This window comes from Sorex fumeus, unplaced genomic scaffold, assembly GCF_029834395.1.
Source record: "Sorex fumeus unplaced genomic scaffold, SorFum_2.1 ptg000063l, whole genome shotgun sequence".
In the NCBI taxonomy this organism is placed as follows: domain Eukaryota; kingdom Metazoa; phylum Chordata; class Mammalia; order Eulipotyphla; family Soricidae; genus Sorex; species Sorex fumeus.
The window spans coordinates 6,826,702-6,846,897 of record NW_026606120.1 but is presented as its reverse complement, the minus strand read 5'-3'; the positions used below and the strand labels follow the sequence as shown (position 1 = coordinate 6,846,897).

The 20,196-nt window shown below is 42.5% G+C and overlaps 1 protein-coding gene across 3 annotated transcripts in view; it reads left to right on the top strand.

The window, feature by feature from the left end:
- The window catches only part of CSNK1G1 (casein kinase 1 gamma 1), a 161,797-nt gene that overhangs the window by 57,324 nt on the left and 84,277 nt on the right, over nucleotides 1-20,196 (top strand). For all 3 annotated transcript variants that reach the window (XM_056127486.1, XM_056127485.1, XM_056127484.1), the window contains exon 3: nucleotides 8,981-9,021. In XM_056127486.1, coding sequence (XP_055983461.1) covers nucleotides 8,981-9,021 — 41 coding nt within the window. The remainder of the gene's footprint in view (nucleotides 1-8,980; nucleotides 9,022-20,196) is intronic.

Sequence of the window (20,196 nt, the reverse complement as noted above, 5' to 3'; positions counted from 1 at the left end):
ATCCAGAATATGTTACTTTTCCCTCAGAATGTTCTTAATTTCATTTTTTGTTTGTTTGGGGCCACACCTGGCTGTGCCCAGGGCTCATTCTTGGCTCTGTGCTCAGGGCTCACTCCTGGCTCTGTGCTCAGGGCTCACTCCTGGCTCTGTGTTCGGGGCTCACTCTTGGCTTTGTGTTCAGGGCTCACTCTGGCTCTACGCTTAGGATTTACTCCAGGTGGGGTCAGGACACCATTTGTTATGCCAGTGATTGAACCTTAGTTGGCAAGGCAAGCATCCTATTTGCTGTTTGTTGTTCTATCTCTTAGCCCTAACTGCCAATGTTTTTAATTCATATGGCACAGCGGGTAGGGTGTTTGCCTTGCATGCGGCCGACTCTGCCAACCCAGGTTCGATTCTTCCGCCCCTCTCGGAGAGCCCGGCAAGCTACCGAGAGTATCTTGCCTGCACGGCAAAGCCTGGCAAGCCACCCGTGACATATTCGATATGCCAAATATAGTAACAACAAGTCTCACAATGGAGATGTTACTGGGCTTGCTCGAGCAAATCGATGAACAACGGGAGGACAGTGCTACAGTGCATCCCTCCAGATATTATTGCTTCATACTTGAAGTACAGTAATAATAAGGCCAGAGGTATCAGCAGTTAGGGCACATGACCTGAGTTTGATTCCTGGCCATGTACTTTTTGAGCATCACTGGGATGTCTTTTGTGGTCCCTGGTATTGCTGGACCCGGGATCGGAGCAATAGTACAGCGGGTAGGGTTTTGCCTTGCATGCAGCCAACCTGGGTTTGATCCCCAGCATCCCATATGGTCTCCCAAGCACCTCTAAGAATAATTTCTGAGTGCAGAGCCAGGAGTAATCCCTGAGCATCACCGGGTTTGACCCCAAGAAAGGGGCAAAAATCCTAGTATTGCTGGACCCAAATAGCTCAGTATCCTTGAGCCTTAATATTGAGCCTCTGGACAAGTATGAATGCGATTGCCCCCTTCCCTCAACCCAAATAATAAGTTCGTTGATTTGCTCAAGCGGGCCCAGTAATGTCTCCATTGTGAGACTTGTTACTGTGTTTAGCATATCAAATATATCATGGATAGCTTGCCAGGCTTTGCCCTGTGGGCGAGATACTCTCAGTAGCTTGCTGGGATCTCTGAGAGGGGCTGAGGAATTTAACCCGGGTCAGTTGGGTCGGCTGCGTATAAGGCAAACACCCTACCGCTGTGCTATTGCTCCAGCCCAGTGATAATATCAGGTATATTAATTGAAGTATTGAGAATTCAGTTTTTCTAGCACCTTCTAGTTTACAAAATAAGTACCCATATTCCAGTGTTTTTAGTCCTCATTACTATAATGTGTATGATGGTTTTCTTTTTTGTTTTTGGTGGGAGAGGATGTTTGGTGCTCAGGACTTCTTGCTCGGTGCTCAGGGATCATTTCCTTGGGGAATCATATTCAGTATGATTCAGTGGTCCTTGGGGAATCATACTCAGTACCAGACCTTGGATTGAGGTCATCCATATGCAAAGTAAATGCCTTACCTCCCTGTACTATCTCTCTGGTCTATGATGTTATACTTTAAATGTTTCTGCCATAAAACTTCTAGACATCTTCTTTCTAGGTATACCCTCACCCATTTTTATTTTATACCTTGGCATTAAATTAATATTTTTAAAATTCAGCTTTCAAGTGAAATGAGTCAGAAAGAAAGGGACAGACATAGAAGGACTGCACTCATTTGTGGAGTATAAAGCAACATAACATGAGGCTGACACCTAAGGATAGTAGATACACGGGACAGATAGATTGCTCCATAGATGGAAGCCTGCCTCATAATGGGGAGGAAAGCAATGGGGAGAAAGAAGCTGCAATAGAGAAGGGATCACTAAGAAAATGATGGCTGGAGGAATTGGTCAGGATGGAAGATGTGTATAGAAAGTAGATAAAGGACCAAACATGATAACCTAATCTCTCAGTGTCTGTATTGCAAACCATAATGCCCAAAAGTAGCGAGAGAGTACGGGGAATAATGTCTGCCATGGAGGCAGGGGGAGGGTGAGGAAGGTGAGGCATACTGAGGATATTGGTGATGAGGAATGGGCACTGGTAGAGGGATGGGTGTTTGATCATTGTGTGATTTTAACCCAAACATGAAAGCTTGTAACTATCTCACGGTGATTCAATAAAATTAAAAAAAAAAACAAAGACAAAAAAGAAATAAAATTCAGCTTTCACTAGAAATTTTTTCTCTTAATATTATTAGACTTTTGGTGGTTTCACAGCATGTTGAAACAGCAAAACTTTGTATTTGTAGGCCCAGAGAAATAATGTGGGAGTTAAGACACGTATCTTGCATGAGGCTGACTGGTTTGAATCTTCAGCACCATCAGCACCACTCCTGAGCACAGAGCCTGGATTAGGGCCTGAGCATTGCCAGGTGTGACCCAAAAGCTAAAATATGAAACAAAACAGATAGCCAAAACATTTTTTCTTCCAGGGGTAGTGGGGGTTGTGGGTTTGGGCCAATTCAGGGGTGCTGAGAGCTTACTCCTGGTTTTGACTTTATGGTTATTCCTGGTAGAGCTTAGGGGAACCATATCAGGTACCAGGGATTGATGAACCTTGGTCAGATGTTTCCTGGGCAAGTGCCTTACTACTTCTTCTCTTTCCAACCCTCAAAACTTTTTATTTCAGTTTAGGATTGTTCATAATTTGTTACTTAAATAGTCTTTAAAATTTTTTTTTAAATGTAGGAAACGCATATTGTTGAGGGAAAAGTACACTCCAAAGGAAGTAGTGGGCAGGAAGGAAAGGTCTGATCTGCCCTCAGAGGTTATCTTCTTTGTCCTTTTTTCAGGAGCTGGTGGTGGTGGCTGGGAGCCTGTACAGTGTCAGATTTTAATCAGGGTTGGCCACTGTCAGACAAACACTTTATCCCTGTACTATCTTTTTTTTTTTTTTTTTGATTAGTGAATCATGGTGAGGTACAGTTACAGGCTTATAAACTTTCATGCTTGTGCTTCAGTCATACAATGATCGAGTACCCATCCCTCTACCAGTGCCCATTTTCCACCCCCAATGGTCCCAGCATTCCTCCCACCACCACCACCCCATCCCTGTACTATCTTTTTGCCATTTTTTCCATTTTCTTTTTAGATGTCAATTTGAATTTTTAAAATTTATTTATTAGTGAAAACACCATGAGGTACAGTTATAGACTTATAAATTTTTGTGCTTGGGTTTCAGTTATACAATGATCAAGTACCCATCCCTCCACCAGCACCCATCCTCCACCACCACGGGTCTCAGCATCCCTCCCACCCCCCACCCCCCATCCCCCCCATCCCACCCTGCCTCTGTGGCAGGGCAATCCCCCTTGTTCTCTCTCTCTTCTTTTGGGTGCTGCGTTTTGCAAGAGAGGCATTGAGTGGCAATCATGTTTGGTCTATAGTCTACTTTCAGCATGCTTCTCCCACCCTGGGAAGATCCTCACAACACCCTTTATTTGGTGCTCTCTTCTCTATCTGAGCTTCCTTTTCCCCTAGCACATGTGGCTGGCCTCCAAGTCATGGAGCAAAATTCCTGGTACTAATATCAGCCACTCTTGGGTGTTAGTCTCCCATTTTGTTGCTTTATGTTCCCCAGATGAATGCAGTCTTTCTGTGTCTATCCCGCTCTTTCTGGCTCATTTCACTTATCATGATACTTTCCATGTAGTACCACTTGTATGTCAATTTCATGACTTCATCTTTTCTATCAGCTGCATAGTACTCCATAGTACTCCATAGTACACTCTGGCTATTGTAAAGAGTGCTGCAATGAACAAACAATTGCAGATGTCACTTCGACTATACTTTTTTGCCTCTCTGGGATATATTCCCAGGAGTGGTATTGCTGGGTCAAATGGGAGATCAAATTCTAATTTTTTGAGAATCGTCCATACTATTTTCCAAAAGGGTTGCATCAATCGGCATTCCCACCAGCAGTGAAGGAGGGTCCCTTTTTCGCCACATCTGCGCCAGCACCGGTTGCTTTTGTTCTTGTGGATGTGGGCCAGTCTCTGTGGTGTGAAATGATATCTCATTGTTGTTTTGATCTGCATCTCTCTGATGATTAGTGATGTAGAGCATTTTCTCATGTGCCTTTTTGCCATTCAGATTTCTTCTTTGCTAAAGTTTCTGTTCATTTCCTTGCCCCATTTTTTGGATGGGGTTGGGTGCTTTCTTCTTGTGGAGTTCAACCAGTACCTTGTATATCCTTGATTCAATTTGAATTTTTTTGAAAATTTGATTTCCTGCCAATTTTTTTCTTTTTTCCAGTTTTTTTTTTATTGAGGAAATCTTGGTTTACAAATGTTTATATGCTTTAGAAGTACAGTGCTGCCGCACCACACTCACCGCCAAAATGCCCACATTCCCCCACCACTGTCCAGAGGACTCAGCCCATCCCCCGCTCTGGTGGTCTTAGTCATGTAGTTAGAGTCAGGGTTTTTATTTTTCTTGGACACTGCCTATTTCCTTACCTTCTTTATTCTTTTTTAAAAAAAAGTTAGAATTTTGTTCACTTATTTGTAAGTGTTATTGCTTACGGTTCTGTTGATCATTTAATGAGTATAGTTAAAGTGTCTACAGACCCTCCACCCACTTCCCCCATTACTTCCACTCTGCCTCCTTAACTCTCATTCCCTGTCTCACTTCATATCTTAGTGCTGTAGGCCAGGTTGGGTATTTGATATTATTGATTTCCCTTGTTTTGTTTCTCTGCATATACTACAGATGAGTGAGTGCACATGATATTTTTCCTCTCTCTCTGATTAACATGATATTCCTCCAATTTCTTTGAAGTTGCCATGAATGGTGTGATTTTATCTTTTCTTACAGTTGTATAATGTTCTATTGTATATAGAAATAATTTTTTATTATATATAATATATATGCATTGCATATTCATGTTTTGTATATATATATTTGTGCATTATATTATTTATCCTTTGTCACATATTGGGTTGTTTCCATTCTCTGGCTATTGTCCTAAGGGCTGCAGTGAACGTGGGTAAGATAAGTATTTATCTTTCCAAAATGGTATTTTGTATTTTGGGGGATAATTGCCAAGTGAAATTGCTGGATCATAAGGAAGCTTTGTTTCACTTTTTTTTTTTCTTTTTTGTGTCACAACCGGCGATGCTCAGGGACTACTCCTGGCTCTGCACTCAGGGATCATTCCTGGCAGTGCTTTGGGGACCATATGGGATGCTGGGAATCGAACCCTGGTTGGCCACGTGCATGGCAAACACCCTACCCACTGTGTTATCACCCCAGCTCCTGTTTCATCTTTTTGAGAAGTCACCATATTGTTTCCTATAGGGATCAACTAATCTTTATTTTTTTAATATAAATAAGCTAGACCTTTTGAAAGAATTTTTGTGTGTATCAAGCCAATTTGGTTCACTTCAGTGTGCTAACTACTATTACTATCTATAAACTACTGTTTTTCAGGTTTATTGCTAAGGACACAAAGACGAGTTGAAAGTTCTACTTGTCCTTAGGAAATTTTTGCCTAATTGAGATGAAAATATATATATATACATATACATACATACATATTAATTTATATGTATGCATTGGGGGTGTTTATTAGCAGTAGAACACTTGACTTGCATGTGTGAATGTGTGAAGTGCGGGATTCACTTCTTGATCTGCAAAAATTGCACATAACTAATTTTCCATATGGAACTTTGTGTTGCCTGGTGCGGCCTCAGTTTTATAAAATGTATTTAGAAGAGGTACTGAAAATAAGGGACAAAAGAAACTAAGAAAGTAATAGAAGAGTGAAAACGGATGATGAGAGTCAGTACAAAAATTTCCAGTCTAGAATGTAGATAATTAAATTTAGCAGTCTAGAGAGAGCTCAGTGAATGACAGGGTACCTGCCCAGTATATACTCTTAAGTATATATACTGTAAGTTTATACTGCAAATATAAATCACACTAGATAGGCTTCAGAAATCAAAGACACAAGAAATGTCAGGATGTTGGGTTGCAGAAGGAACTAAAAGCAGGCCACTTAGTACAAGTCTCTGTGGGAAAGCAGTTAGTTGACAGGATCTTCCTCTTTCCCTGTCTTTACCTGGCAGTTCCCCTTTTCACCCTCTGTAGAGATGGAGGTTCATGTACGCAGCAGTGTGAAGCCAAACTGCCTAGCCCACACAAGGAAGGTGAAGAAATGTTTGTGTGCTGAGTAGTGAGGCCAGTGTCATACATGCCTGAGTGCTTGAGTTCCTCACTGGAAACGTCTGCCTGGTTTCTATACTGTCTAGGTTTGGTTTACTATAAAAGCACATTTCCCAAATCAAGCAGACTGGAGAGAGAAGACAGGGGTTACCTTGTACGTGGCCAACCCCAGTTTTGGTCCCTGGCAGCCCACATAGACCCTTGAACACTGTGAGGAGTAACCCTTCAGCAAAAGATCTAGGAGTGGTTCCTGAGCAATACTGGGTATGGCCTTCTAGTTTTGTTAATTTTTTTGGACGGGGTTACACCCAGCTGTGCTCATTGCTTACTAGTGTCTCTGCTCAGGGATTACTTCTGGCAGTGAATGGGAAACCATATAAGATGCTGGGGATGAAATAAGGGTTTGCTGCATACAGGACAAGCACCTTAATCCCTGTACTATCTCTCTGGTTCCCCTCAACTTTTTTAAAAGTTTTTAAACCAGATCGTTTTAACTTTTTGTTTGGTTTTTGGGCCACACCCAGTGATGCTCAGGGGTTACTCCTTGCACTATGATCAGTGATCACTCCTGGCGATGCTCAGGAGACTATATGAGATGCTGGGGATTGAACCCAGGTTGGCTGCTTATAAGGCAAATGGTCTACCTATTGTTTCATCTCTCTGGCCTCTAACCAAATCTTTAAAAGGAAAAGTAGTATCTTACTTGTGCTTTAGTATATGACCTTTATATACGATTGCTTTTGCATACCTCAAAGAAGCGACATTCAGGGTTATTTACAATATTGAATCTGTCTTTATTTTTAATTATTTCTCCCCATATGCCAAGTGCTTTATTCATACTGGGCGACTCAGCTAGTATATTAGGTTCTGTGCATTTTCCAACCATGTCTCCAGATCACTGTTCCTTTTTTTTTTTTTCACCGTTTCTTTTTTGTTGTTTTTTTCCTGATTTTTGGAAAGTGCTGGCAGTTCTCAGGGATTACTCCTGACAGTGCACTCAGGGATCACTCCTGACAAGACTTGGGGTGCTAGGGATTGAATCCTGGTGAGTTGCATGCAAGGCAAGAATATTACCCTGGTATTATCTCTCCAGTCCTTTATATATCACCTTTCAAAGAGACATCGTGCAGGGACTGCTCCTGGCTCTGTGTTCAGGGGTCACTCCTGACAGTGTTTGGGATACATTTTGCAGTACTGCAAATGGAACTAGGATAAGCATGGCAAGCAGCTTAGCCCCTGTACTGTCTCTCCAGTCCATACCCACCAATTTATGTATGTATGTATGTATGTATGTATGTATGTATTGGCTTTTTGGGTCATATCCAGTGATCCTCAGGGCTTATTTCTGGCTCTGCACTCATGAATTACTTATAGAGGGGTTCAGGTGACCACATGGGATGCTGGGAATAGAATCCAGGTCAGCCGTGTGCAAGACAAATGTTCTCCCCTCTGTGCTCTGGTGCCCCACCAGTCACTTTAAAGGTCAGTCACTTTAAAGGTCAGTGTTGGAGCTGTGCAAGATATGGTCTTAGATATTGTAAGGGAGTAGTGAGAACAAATACATAACATTCTTATCCTCAAAGACTTAGAGTTCATTAAAATATGGGCCAGAAAGAATACAGGTAAGTTGCTTGCATTGTATGTGACTAACCTCTGTTTGATATCTGGCACCCCTGTGTTCCCCCAAGCACCACCACCCTTTACACCAAGAGTAGCTCTTGATTTAATCCTGGTTTAATCCCCACCCCCTCAAAAGAAGAGAGCACAAGTATATAAGAAGCAATGTGAATTCCAGTGCACTAGATCAGAAATGGCATATACTAACTATACAGTAGCAATTAAAACTAGTCTTCAAGAATCACTGAGGTTGGGAGGTAGAGCTAGTTAAAACTCAGCTTGTAATAGAGGCAAGTGGTTTTCAGCCACTTGTTTGAGAAATGCTCGGGGTCCACATGTGTAGAATGGTGGGATGAGGATAGTATAGTGTACCCCAGAGCTTTTGTGTGAAGGGGTTTATGTGATGCTGCTTGGGCCAATGACTCCCACACCCCCATGTCACTCAGGGTGAGTACCCAGGGCAGACACGCATTCCAGCCCTTTAACTTTCTCCCCAACCTTCTAAGCTTCTTTTCTTATTCTGGTTTGCTGCATGATTTCATAGGTAGTTATATGAAATTTCGGAATGTTGGGGTTCAACAGTGCAGCAGGGTGCAACATACTCTACATGTTGGAGCCCCAGATTCGGTTGCTGCATTGCACAGATCCCTGAGTACCACCAGGAGTGACCCCTGAGCACCGTAGAATGTGACCCAAAATTCCCAGAAGAAAACCTTCTTATATGTATGAGGGAAAAAGTTTCTTTTTCCCTTTGTGAATTGTTCTCATGTCTAAATTAAACTCTCAAATTCTCATATTATTCTTTTTTTTATTTGAGAGGCCACACATGTCTGTGCTTCAGGGCTTTCTCCTGGCAATACTTTGGGGGAACCATACATGGTGCTAGGGTTTGAACCAGGGTTGGCCATGAGCATGGCAAGCTCATTACCCCTTGTACTATATCGCTGGCCCACAAACTGTTTTTGTTCTCTATGCTGGGTCTCATTGTCTGTTGAGGTTTCACTTATAAATATAAAGAAATGATTCATATATTTATGTAAAATGGTATTGGGGCTGACCCTTAAAGTTTTTTTTTTCTTTCCCTTCCCTAGAGTAAATGTCACTAAAACTTTTACATTCTGCTTTTCCCCTAGGTAAAAATCTCTACACCAATGAATATGTAGCTATCAAACTGGTGAGTAGACTCTATATTTGTGGTGATTATGTTTTGGTGCTCTCACCTTTCACATATCTTTTTACAGGAATTGCAAAAACACTTATGTTGTGGATATTTCTTGCGGCTGATCCTCAGTAGTAATTTTCAACATCTATAGTTTTACAAGGATGAACTCCTGATATTAAGTATATTTAAGAAATAATGAATTAGGGACTGGAGTAATTGACAGCACGTAAGGTGCTTGCCTTGTACATAGTGACCTGGATGTGATCCCTCACACCCATATGGTACCATATGGTACCCAAAACACTGCCAGGAGTAACCCCTGAGCATTACTGGATATGGCCAAAACTGGTCACGGTCCTCCCGTTGTTCATCGATTTGCTCGAGCGGGCCCAGTAACATCTCTATCATGAGACTTGTTGTTACTGTGTTTTGGCATATCGAATACATCACGGGTAGCTTGCCAGGCTCTGCCGTGCGGGCGAAATACTCTCGGTAGCTTGCCGGGCTCTCCGAGAGGGGTGGAGGAATCGAACTCAGGTTGGCCTTGTTGGCCACTTGTAAGGCAAACGCCCTACCACTGTGCTATCGCTCCAGCCATGGCCAAAACCAAAAAAAAAAAAAAAAGATGAATTAAAAAATGGATAATAAAAATGAGCTGGGAGAAAAAATTGCTGGGATACTAGTAATTTTTGTAAATGCTCTTTGACACGATGTTTTGATGAAATTATTAGAAAAATATTTAATTTTTAAGAACTTTTGTTACCAGTAGCACTCAGACCTCTGCAAAATCTTAGCACACTGAAGGTTGTGAGTTCGCGGGCTCTCTGGATGGTTCTATCTTACTGCCCACGTTCGGTGCTCTTGAGCTGCTGTGTGTGGCCTGGATCAGGACAGCTGTTGGCCAGGGGCAGATGAAGGAAGAAACAAGAGCCAGGCTGGCTGGTCTTGGTTGCAGTTTATTCCAATCCTCTTCACTCCTGTCTCTCCTCTGCCTCCTTTTCTCCTGGGCCTCAATCTGGAACCCTTTCTCCTTCTGGCTCTGAATCTGGATCTCTGTAGCCCGAACCCTCTCACTTCTGACTCTCCACTTCCAAGCTTACAGTCTTAGTTTATATAGCAATCACATAGGGTGGTGACACAAAGTTAGGTTGAACATTAACAAATCAACAAAGAGAGGTAAGACCACTCCTTAAGGAGATTAACTCAAGGATAAAATCTAGAGATTACTCCAGATTACTAGGAGATCTGCTCAAGGGTGGGATCCCAATGAGGGTGTGTTCTTTCCTCAGCTAGTAATCTACTTAAATAGTTATAGTAAATCTACTTCTAATATATCTAGCAATGTCATTCTGTCTGAGAACAGTAAGATATAAACTTACAGTTTGGTTTTTCCTGAGGACATCTCACTATATATTCCTCAGTCCTTCAGGTCAGGTTAGTCTTCCTAGCCCCAGCAGGGTCCTAGTCTCGTTGTTACTTACTTTTGGATCATGACATCATTTGTCCATGATCATGTCCTCAACTTACAGTTGAGTATTGTGGCGCTTTGGCCTGGCCCATTTTGATGCCAGGGTAGCTCACAGCTTGCCCTGGGACCATTCAGTCCCTCGTCGGGACCCTGCTTTTGGGGTGCTAGGAACTAAGGGCAACTGAGTGAAGAAAGCAGATGCCCAGGAGTAAATACTATTTGGAGTCAATCAACTCCCAAGTTACAAAGCATAATATTAACTGTCTTCCTGTGTCTATACAGAAAAGACATTGCTTTAAGGTAAACTATTCAAAAGACATAACTTACAATACAAGTTCAGTGTCCTTAGATGGATCTGACTTTCCTTACAAATTAACAGAATCTGATTAGGGGAGTAAACTGATTAACTGTTTGGGGAAAAGAGCATAGAGAAGTAGTTACAAATAAACAAAAGAGTGGGAGCACTGGGATGGGTGTGACCTGATAAACCTAAGCTACCTGAGGAAGGACAAAACAGTGTTATCCTACAGGCTACTCCCGGCTTAGTGCGTCAGTGTTGCTCCTGACAGTGCTGGGGGCCTGTGTGCCTGGGAGAGCGCCTGACTGCCGTGTGCTGAGTAGGCGTCCAGCTCTGAGTAGCTCTTGGATTGAAAGTTTCCTTTTCCTGATTCATTTATTAAAAATACAAGGTATTGTATATACTGTTAATAGTAGGGAATCAAATGTGATAATCTAAACTTTTTAAATTTTTTTATTGAATCACTGTGAGATAGATCGTTAGAAAGCTGCTCATGATTAGATTTCAGTCCTATAATATTCCAACACCCATCCCTCCACCAGTGTACATTTTTCAGCACCAGTTTCTACAGGTTCCCTCCTATCACCTTACGCATCACCCCCTGCCTGCCTCTATGGCAGGTGCTTTTCTTCTCTCTCTCTCTCTCTCTCTCTCTCTCTCTCTCTCTTTCTCATTCTCTCTCTCTCTTTCTCATTCTCTCTCTCTCTTTCTCATTCTCTCTCTTTCACTTTCTCTCTCTCTCTCTCTCCTCCACCCCCTTGGGCATTGTGGTTTGCAATATTAATACTGAAAGGTTATCAAGAATATCCCTTACCTACTTTTTAAATCTTGTCCAGTGTGATCGTTCCCAGCTATTATTTCATAGCGGTCTCTTCCCTATCTTACCTACCCTCAGCCCCACACATACTTGTGGTTAGTTCCAACCATTGACCAGTCCTCCTAACCCCTTTTTTCCCTGGCCATGGATATTAGTCTTCTACTATATATTATTTTTATATACCACAAATGAATGCAGTCATTCTGTATCTGTCCATCTCCTTTTGACTCATTTCACTCAGCATGATACTCTCCATGTCCATCTATTTATAGGCAAACTTCATGAACTTCATTTTTTCCTAACAGCTTCATAGTATTCCATTCTGTAGATGTGCCATAGTTTCTTTATCCATTTGTTTGTTCTTGGGCACTCAGGTTGTTTCCAGATTTTGGCTATGGTGAATACTGCTGCAATAAACAAAGGAGTGCTGATGGTGTTTCTGCTGTATGTTTTTGGGCCCTTAGGGTATATTCCCAGGAGTTGTATTGCTGGGTCAAATGGGATCTCAATTTTTAGTTTTTTGAGGAACATCTATATTGTTTTCCAAAAGGGCTGGACCAGTTGGCTTTCCCACCAACAAGGAGAGTCCCCTTCTCCCCCACATCCATGCCAGCACTGGTTGTCTTGTTCTTCTGGATGTGTACCAGTCTCTGTGGTGTGAGATGATATCTCATTATTGTTTTGATCTGTACCTCCCTGATGATTAGTGAAGAGAGCATTTTTTTCATGTGCCTTTTGACCATTCGAATTTCTTCTTTGAGAAAGTTTCTATTCATTTCATCACCCCATTTTCTGATGGGATTGGATGTTTTTTCTTGTTGAGTGCAACCATTGCCTTGTATATCTTTGATATTAACCCCTTATCAGAAGGGGGGGAAACTTACCAAAAGGCGGGACAAGCACTGTAGCACTATCCTCCCGTTGTTCATCAGTTTGCTTGAGGGCCCAGTAACGTCTCCATTGTGAGACTTGTTGTTACTGTTTTTGGCATATTGATTATGTCACGGGTAGCTTTCCAGGCTTTGCTGTGCGGGCGAGATACTCTCGGTAGCTTGCCGGGCTCTCCGAGAGGGCAGAGGAATTGAACCCAGGTTAGCCAGGCTGGCTGCATGCAAGGCAAACTCCCTACCACTGTGCTATCGCTCCAGCCCATCAGAAGGGTCACGAATCACGAATCACGACCATCCTGTTGTTCGTCGATTGCCTCGAGCAGGCCTCAGTAACGTCTCCTTCGTCCTAGCCCTGAGATTTTTTTTTAAAAAAGTGCCATATTAAAGACTATTTCAGGGTTAGGAGAATGAGACCCATCATTGTTACTGGTATTTGGCATATTGGGTACGCCACGGGGAGTTTGCCAGACTCTGCCGTGTGGACAGGTTACATTCAGTAGCCTGCCAGTTTGTCCAAAGTAGGAATGAGATAATAAATGTCAGAAGGGTATTGGGTGAATATCCTTTTTCATTGCGTAGGTTATCTTTGTATCTTGGTCACTGTTTCTTTTGAGGTGCAGAAGCTTCTTAGTTTAAGATAGTCCCATTTGTTTATCTTTGCTTCCACTTGCTTGGTCAGTGGCACTTCATCTTTGAAGATATCTTTAGCTTCAATATCATGGATGGTTTTGTCGACCTTTTCTTCAATGTACTTTATGGATTCTGGTCTGATGTTGAGGTCTTTAATCTATTTTGATCTGACTTTGGTGCATAGTATTAGATAGAGATCAAGTCCATCTTTTTACATGTAGCTGTTCAGTTTTCCAGCACCGCTTGTTAAAAGAGACTTTCCTTGCTCCATTTCATATTTCTTGCTCCCATATCAAAGATTAATGATCATATATTTGAGGGTTTGTGTAAGGATATTCAACCCTATTCCATTGGTCTGCAGATCTGTTTTTCATTCCAATACCATGCTATTTTAATTTTTATCACTTTGTAGTACCACTTTAATTTTTACCACTTTTGTAGTTTGAAGTTGAGGAAGGTGACGCCTCCCATATTCCCCCCCCCCCCCAAGAATTGCTTTAGCTTTTCATGGGGGCTTATTGTTCCATATGAATTTGAGGAGTACTTGATCAATTTCTTTGAAAAATGTCATGGGTATCTTTATGGGGATCACACTGAATCTACATAATGCTTTGGGCAGTGTTACCATTTTGACAATGTTAATTCTCCCAATCCATGAGTTGGGGAGGTGTTTCCATTTCCTCGTGTCCTCTTTCATTTTTTGAGGTAGCACTTTGTAGATTTCTATGTACAGGTCCTTTACCTCCTTAGTTAAGCTGATTCCGAGGAACTTGATTTTTCTGAGACACGATTGTGAATGGGATTCTAAACATTATTTTTGAAGGCTGTCAAGCATGAATAGGTAGAATATAGTCAGTTTGAAGAAAAAGTTCAATTGGTCCTGTCAGTACTAATCTTCTGACTAGTGAAACTAATCATTGAAATAACTTTCTATCAAATAATTCTATTGAGATTTGATAATTTTTAGAAGAAACAAAAAACTTTATATATTTAAGAGTAATACACGAGTTATTTTATTTATTTTTTTTTTTTTGCCTTTTGGACCACACCCAGTGATACACAGGGGTTACTCCTGGTTCTGCACTCAGAAATTACTCCTGGCGGTGCTCAGGGAACCATATGGGATGCTGGGAATCGAACCCTGGTTGGCTGTGTGCAAGGCAAACGCTCTGGCCACTGTGCTGTTGCTCTAGCCCCAAGAATTTTTTTTTTTTAAACAAAAGAATTTTTAAGCATTGAAATGTTTCATAATACAAGCTTCTCTGAAATGGTGACATGTTTGTCCATGGTGTTTGTGTATCTTAGTAGAAACATTTCTCCCTGTTTGCAGGTAGTTTGGATTTGATTAGTTGGAAGACAGGAATTGATGGTTGAATGAAGTGTCTTGAGATAGTTTCAGTTTTCTAATGACTTGCATTTAGCCATGATTGCTCTGTGGATAGTGTTTTTTCTCTTATTCAGCTTTTCAGTTTGTAGAGTTAAGACTTATTTTGTAAGAGACCCTCAGATTCATTCCTTGCTTGGAGTTGTACAGGGAGCGGGTTCTGGCAGGTCGATGCTCAGGAACCAGGGTTTTTTTTTTTGGTGTCTTGAGTTCTTGTGAAGAAATAGGAACAAGAAGAGGTAATGCATAGTGCAATGTAGACCAAATACTTTCTGGGACTGAATATCGCAGGACTTAATATTGGATTAATGACATGCATTTTACTGATGTGAATTCGGATATTCTGCCTTTTTACTTTTTCTGCCTTACTACTTTGGTAATAATCTTTCTTTGGAACGAGTTACAGAAAAAAAAAACGCAGCACCTAAAACACTTATAAACATTTTCTTCATACTTTCTTGATACTTTAGATTTTCTTTTTAAAAAATTTTATTTTGAGACCAGAGCAGTAGTACAACGGGGAGGGTCTTTGCTTCACATGTGGCCTTCCAGGTTCAGCCCCCGGTATCCCATATAGTCTCCTGAGCACTGCCAGAAGTAATTCCTGAATGCAGAGCCAGGAATAAGTCTTGAACACCACAGGTGTGACCCAAAAACCAACATGTAAACTTTAAAAAATTTTTAGTTTTGATTTGCTTTGGATTTTGTGGGTCACAGCTGGCAGTCCGGGGTCCACGCTCAATTGGCCATCAAGTGCCAGGACTTGAATTTGGGCCTGTGTAGGTGCTCAAGCACTCTGTTAAATCCCTGTCTCTTTAATATCTAACAGGAGGTCTTTAGAGGTTTTCTTTTTAAATAATGCCGTTGTAAATTGTGTTAGGATGGATTTATAAGTTTCTCTGTTTCTTTTTGAGGGATAGAATGTTTCCATACCACATCCACAGTCAAAGTGCCAATATCCCTGTGCCACAGTCCATTCAACCTGGTACCTTCATACCCTCTTGAGCCCTCTCTGCTGTCCTGTGCCCTCTCTCCTACCTTTATTCCCTCTCCACTACCCCATGCCCTCTCTGCTACCTCCGTGCCCTCTCCACTACCCCTGTGCCCTCTCTGCTACCCCAGTGACCTCTCTGCTACCTCCATGCCCTCTCCACTACCTCTGTGCCCTCTCCACTACCCTCTGCCCTCTCTGCTACCCCCCCGCCCTCTCCACTACCCCTCTGCCCTCTCCCCTAACCCCTGCCCTCTTCTTTTTCCTTTAGCAGCTGAGTTTGTGGTCAGAGTCTAAGGGTTTGTTATCACTGGACCTTGTTCTCTTGCTTTTATTAATATTTCACATATGAGTGAGACCAGCTGTGACTTTCTCCCTCTAACTTACATTTTCTCATGGTTTCCATAAGGATAGGAAGGTTTCATCTCTTCTAATACTGAGTGTTGTTCCACTGAGTGAGTGCATAACCATGACAGCTGTATCCACTCATCTGTTGATGGGCTTTTGGGTACATCTGGCTGCTGTAAATAATGCTGGAGTGAAATACCGTTTTTGAAATAGTGGGGTTCTTTTGATAGATATGAGAAAATAGCTAGGTATATTTGGGCGGGGTGGGACTATATCTGGCTCCCCCAGGCACTGCTTGCTCCCTGCTCAGTGGTGTGGGTCCTTCCTCGTGTTGTCCAGGGGTCCATGCAGTGCCGGGGGCCAAACATAGGCCTCGATGTGCTCCAGCCTGTTGAGCTCTCTCCCTGGCCTAGATCATATTTTTTGGTTTGTTTTTGGGGCACACTAACTGTGCTCAGGGCTTACTCCTGACTGTGTGCTCAGTGATTACTTCTGGTGGTGCTCAAGGGACCATAGGGCATGCTGAGGATTGAACCCAGGTTGGCCGTGTGTAAGGCAAGCATCTTACCTGCAGTGCTATTTCTCTTTCCCTCCTAGATTATATTTTTATTAGATCATATTTTAATCTCTTAAGGCATTGCTATATTATTTACTATAGGTGCTGGGCCAATTATTTATTTTTTTAATGGTTACAGTATTTTATTAAGATCACTACTGTAGGATGGTTACAGTTATATTTTTTTAATATTTCTTGAAGTACGCCTTAAACCATTTTTAGGGGGCGGTGTGGGTTTGGCTCACAGTGAGCAGTTCTCAGGAGCTACTCACAGCACAGTACTTGGGGGTTGTTCTCAACAGTGCTCTGGAGGACTGTGCAGTGCCAGGGATCAAACCCAGTCCTCCCACATGCAAAGCATATGCAGTATCCCTTTGAGCTCTCTCCCTCTTCCTGACATTGGAATTTTGATAGGATGGCACTATCAAAATTATCAAGATTTAGTCTGCAAATTGTTTTTGGTAATATTTTAGCAATATAAAAATGTTCATTGCGTGAACATGGGATATCTTTATGTTTCTCTGCATCTTTCATTTCTTTTAATCACTGTCACTATCACCCCGTTGTTCATCGATTTGTTTGAGCGGGCGCCAGTAACACCTCCATTCTTCCCTGTCACGTGCTAATGTAGCCCCATGGCATATTGGGGGCTTTTTCAGGGTCAGGGAAATGAGGACCATCATTGTTACTGTTTTTGGCATATCAAGTACACCACGGGAGATTGCCAGGCTCTGCCGTGTGAGCGGGATACTCTCGGTAGCTTACCAGGCTCTCCGAGAGGGATGGAGGCTTTTGGGGCAGCCTCTAATCACCTTTACAGGTGTTCCCAGTCAGGTATATATGCGGGCAGGATGCTCTCAATAGGCTGCTGGGTTCTCTGAGAGTGAGAACTAGAGAATAAGAGGTTGCGTGGCTGCATTGGCAGCCACGCACTTCCGGGAGCTTGGTTTTATAGTCTCTGGTTTTATAGTCTCAAGATGGGGGATCTGGGTGGAGGAGGCCCAGTCCCGATCCGAGCAGACTTGGAGATCTTCTGGACCCAGCCACAGCCATGTTGAGACCACTCTCCACATGCTCAGACGACTCTCACGCATGAAGGAACCAGCAAAGGAACCCAAGTGTGCAGGACCCGGGGCTGAGATCTACAAGCCTGCTTGGATAGGGACTGGGCCTCCTCCACCCAGATCCCCCATCTTCAGTAGCTAGGCATTTATGCCCACAAACTGTCATGTAACCCCAATCAGTGGCCAGGATCCGGAGACTATAAAACCAAGCTCCTGGAAGAGAACAATGTAGAGTCTCCTGCACCCGCACCTGGCTGTTCTCACCAGGGCCCCTTGGAGGGGGGCAGGTTGAGTTCCCTCTCCGCCCCGAGCAGAGTCCCGGCAGCTGAAGACCTCCGGAACCAGCCACAGCCATTCTGAGATCACTCTCCACATGCTCAGACGAGCTTCACGCATTAAGGAACTGGCAGAGGAACTGGTTATTATTTTTTAAATAATGTCTTATAATTTTTCCAGGTGTAGGTCTTTCACCTGCTTTGTTGTTTATTTGCTTTGTTTATTGGACTGCTTTTAGCAGTTCTTGGAGGCTACTTTAGTACAGTCTTCAAGGGCCACTCCTTGTGGTTTCTGGGTCACCATGCATTGCTAGAATCAAACCGAAAGCTCTCACATGCAAAACGTGCACTTCTCAACTTTAAACTATCTCCCCAACCCTCATTTCATTTGTTAATTATACTCCCAGGTGTGTAATTCTTTTATTTAAAAAAGGGGCCATACCCAGTGGTGATAGGTTAGCCATTATTGCCAGGACCCTTGGTCAGAGCCTCATAAGTGCCTGGAATATATTCTACCAGTTGAGCCAAATCCCTAGCCCCCTTTTAATTTTTTTGTTTTGGGCCCATACCTGGTGGTGCCCAGGGATCACTCCTGGCTGGGACTGTATATGGTGCCAGGGATTGAACCCAGTTTGGCCATGTGCAAGCCTTACCTACTGTACTACCACTCCAACACTCCAACCTGCATTTTATATTTTATTTTATTTTTTTTTTCTTTTTGGGTCATACCCGGCAATGCACAGGGTTTATTCCTGGCTTTGCACTCAGGAATTACTCCTGGCAGTGCTCAGGGGACCATATGGGATTGGGAATTGAACCTGGGTCAGCCGCATGCAAGGCAAACGCCCTACCTGCTGTACTATCTTCCAGCCCCCGCATTTAATCTTTTTTTTAAATGAAAGCGTAAATGGTATTATTCTCTTGCTTTCTTTAACTCCAATTCATTGTTGGCTTATAAGAATGCAGTATATTTTTGTTTGCTGAGCTTTTTGGTTTGGGGGCCCAAAATAATAAACAATGGTGTTCAGGGCCTGCTCCTGGCTCTGCACTCAGGGATCACTCCTGGTTGGGCTTAGGGAACCATATGTGTTCTGGGGATTGAACCCTGATTGCCTCCTTTCACGCCCAGCAAAGGTATCAGCTCCTGTTGGTGGATTGCTTTGGAGACAGGAAAATTGGATTGGGGTTCAATTTTCTGCACTAGACTCATTATAATCACTTGGTGTCTGAGCATAGCACCCTTCTGTAGACAGTTTTGTGAATCTGTCTGTCCTCTAGAGCCTAAAGACCAGTGTCCAAAATCTTGGTGGTTCTTTTTGTCAGAATCCATGGGGAAATGATCTCCAACTCCCATGTTCGTTAAAAATCGCTGTTTGTCTGGCTACGGTGGCTCAGGCACTTTGTGTGAATTCTTCCTTTATAAAAGATCTCATTCTGATCTTTGATCATATGATCATATTCATATGGGGTGCCAGAGATTGAGCATGGGTCAGTTATGCAAGGCCCTCTCCCTGCTATACCCTCCCCAGCAAGTGGTGCTTATGTTTTTGAGCTTTTTATTTATTTATCACCTTTCAGAGTCATAGTAGTCAACCAGTATAGATAAGCTTACATAGTGTATTATTGGCATGACTAAACATTGTAGATTTTATTAAACTTATTTTACATTGTATGAGCAGTCTAAAAATAGACTTCCTATCATTTAGGTTGGCATCTCTCAGTATCTCATTTCTCATTCAAATAAATTTTAAAGGCATTTTATAAGCCTTAACTGTGGGTCTCATCTCTTGTTAGGCTGTGTTCTCAGTGGGAGATAGGAAGGCAGTAATTGAGCTCTTTTCATTGAAATAGCAAAATTTGCTGGAGGAATTATCCTCCTACAAGGTAGCCATCTGCTGTCGATTTAGGATTTCTGGCAGGCACAAGTGCTGCAGAGTAGCCTGGTTCTGAGAAATAACCAGCTCTCGATGGAAGTGATTAGGACCTGACACAGAAATACAAGGACTCCCTGCTGTGACCCTTCCCGTTTTACTTTAGATATTTATTCTAGTTTTTTTCTTTTTTTCTGAGAATCTTTTATTGGGGATGGGTGAGGGGGGTGGTTGTGCTGGGGACTTAATCCAGAGACTCATATATGCAAGAGATGTGCTTCTTTTAGGAACCTTTAAAAGAAGAATCATATGATACAAACAAAATAGTTTGAAGTTTTTTATCTACCAATGAGATTTCTTGGCCAAAGAAATCAGAGACTTTCTATCTGTTATAAACCTAGGGCTGGAGAGAGTTCAGTGGTCTCATATCCATGCTTACATGCAGGAAGTCCAGATTCCAGCCCCAGCAACATATGGCTCCCAAGAGAAGTACCAGAAGTGACCCTGAAGCACTGAGCCCCATGAGAGTAGCCCCCAATTGTGTGTGGTCCCCAGAAATAGGGAAAGGGCAGAAAAGATAGCTCAACAGGCTGTT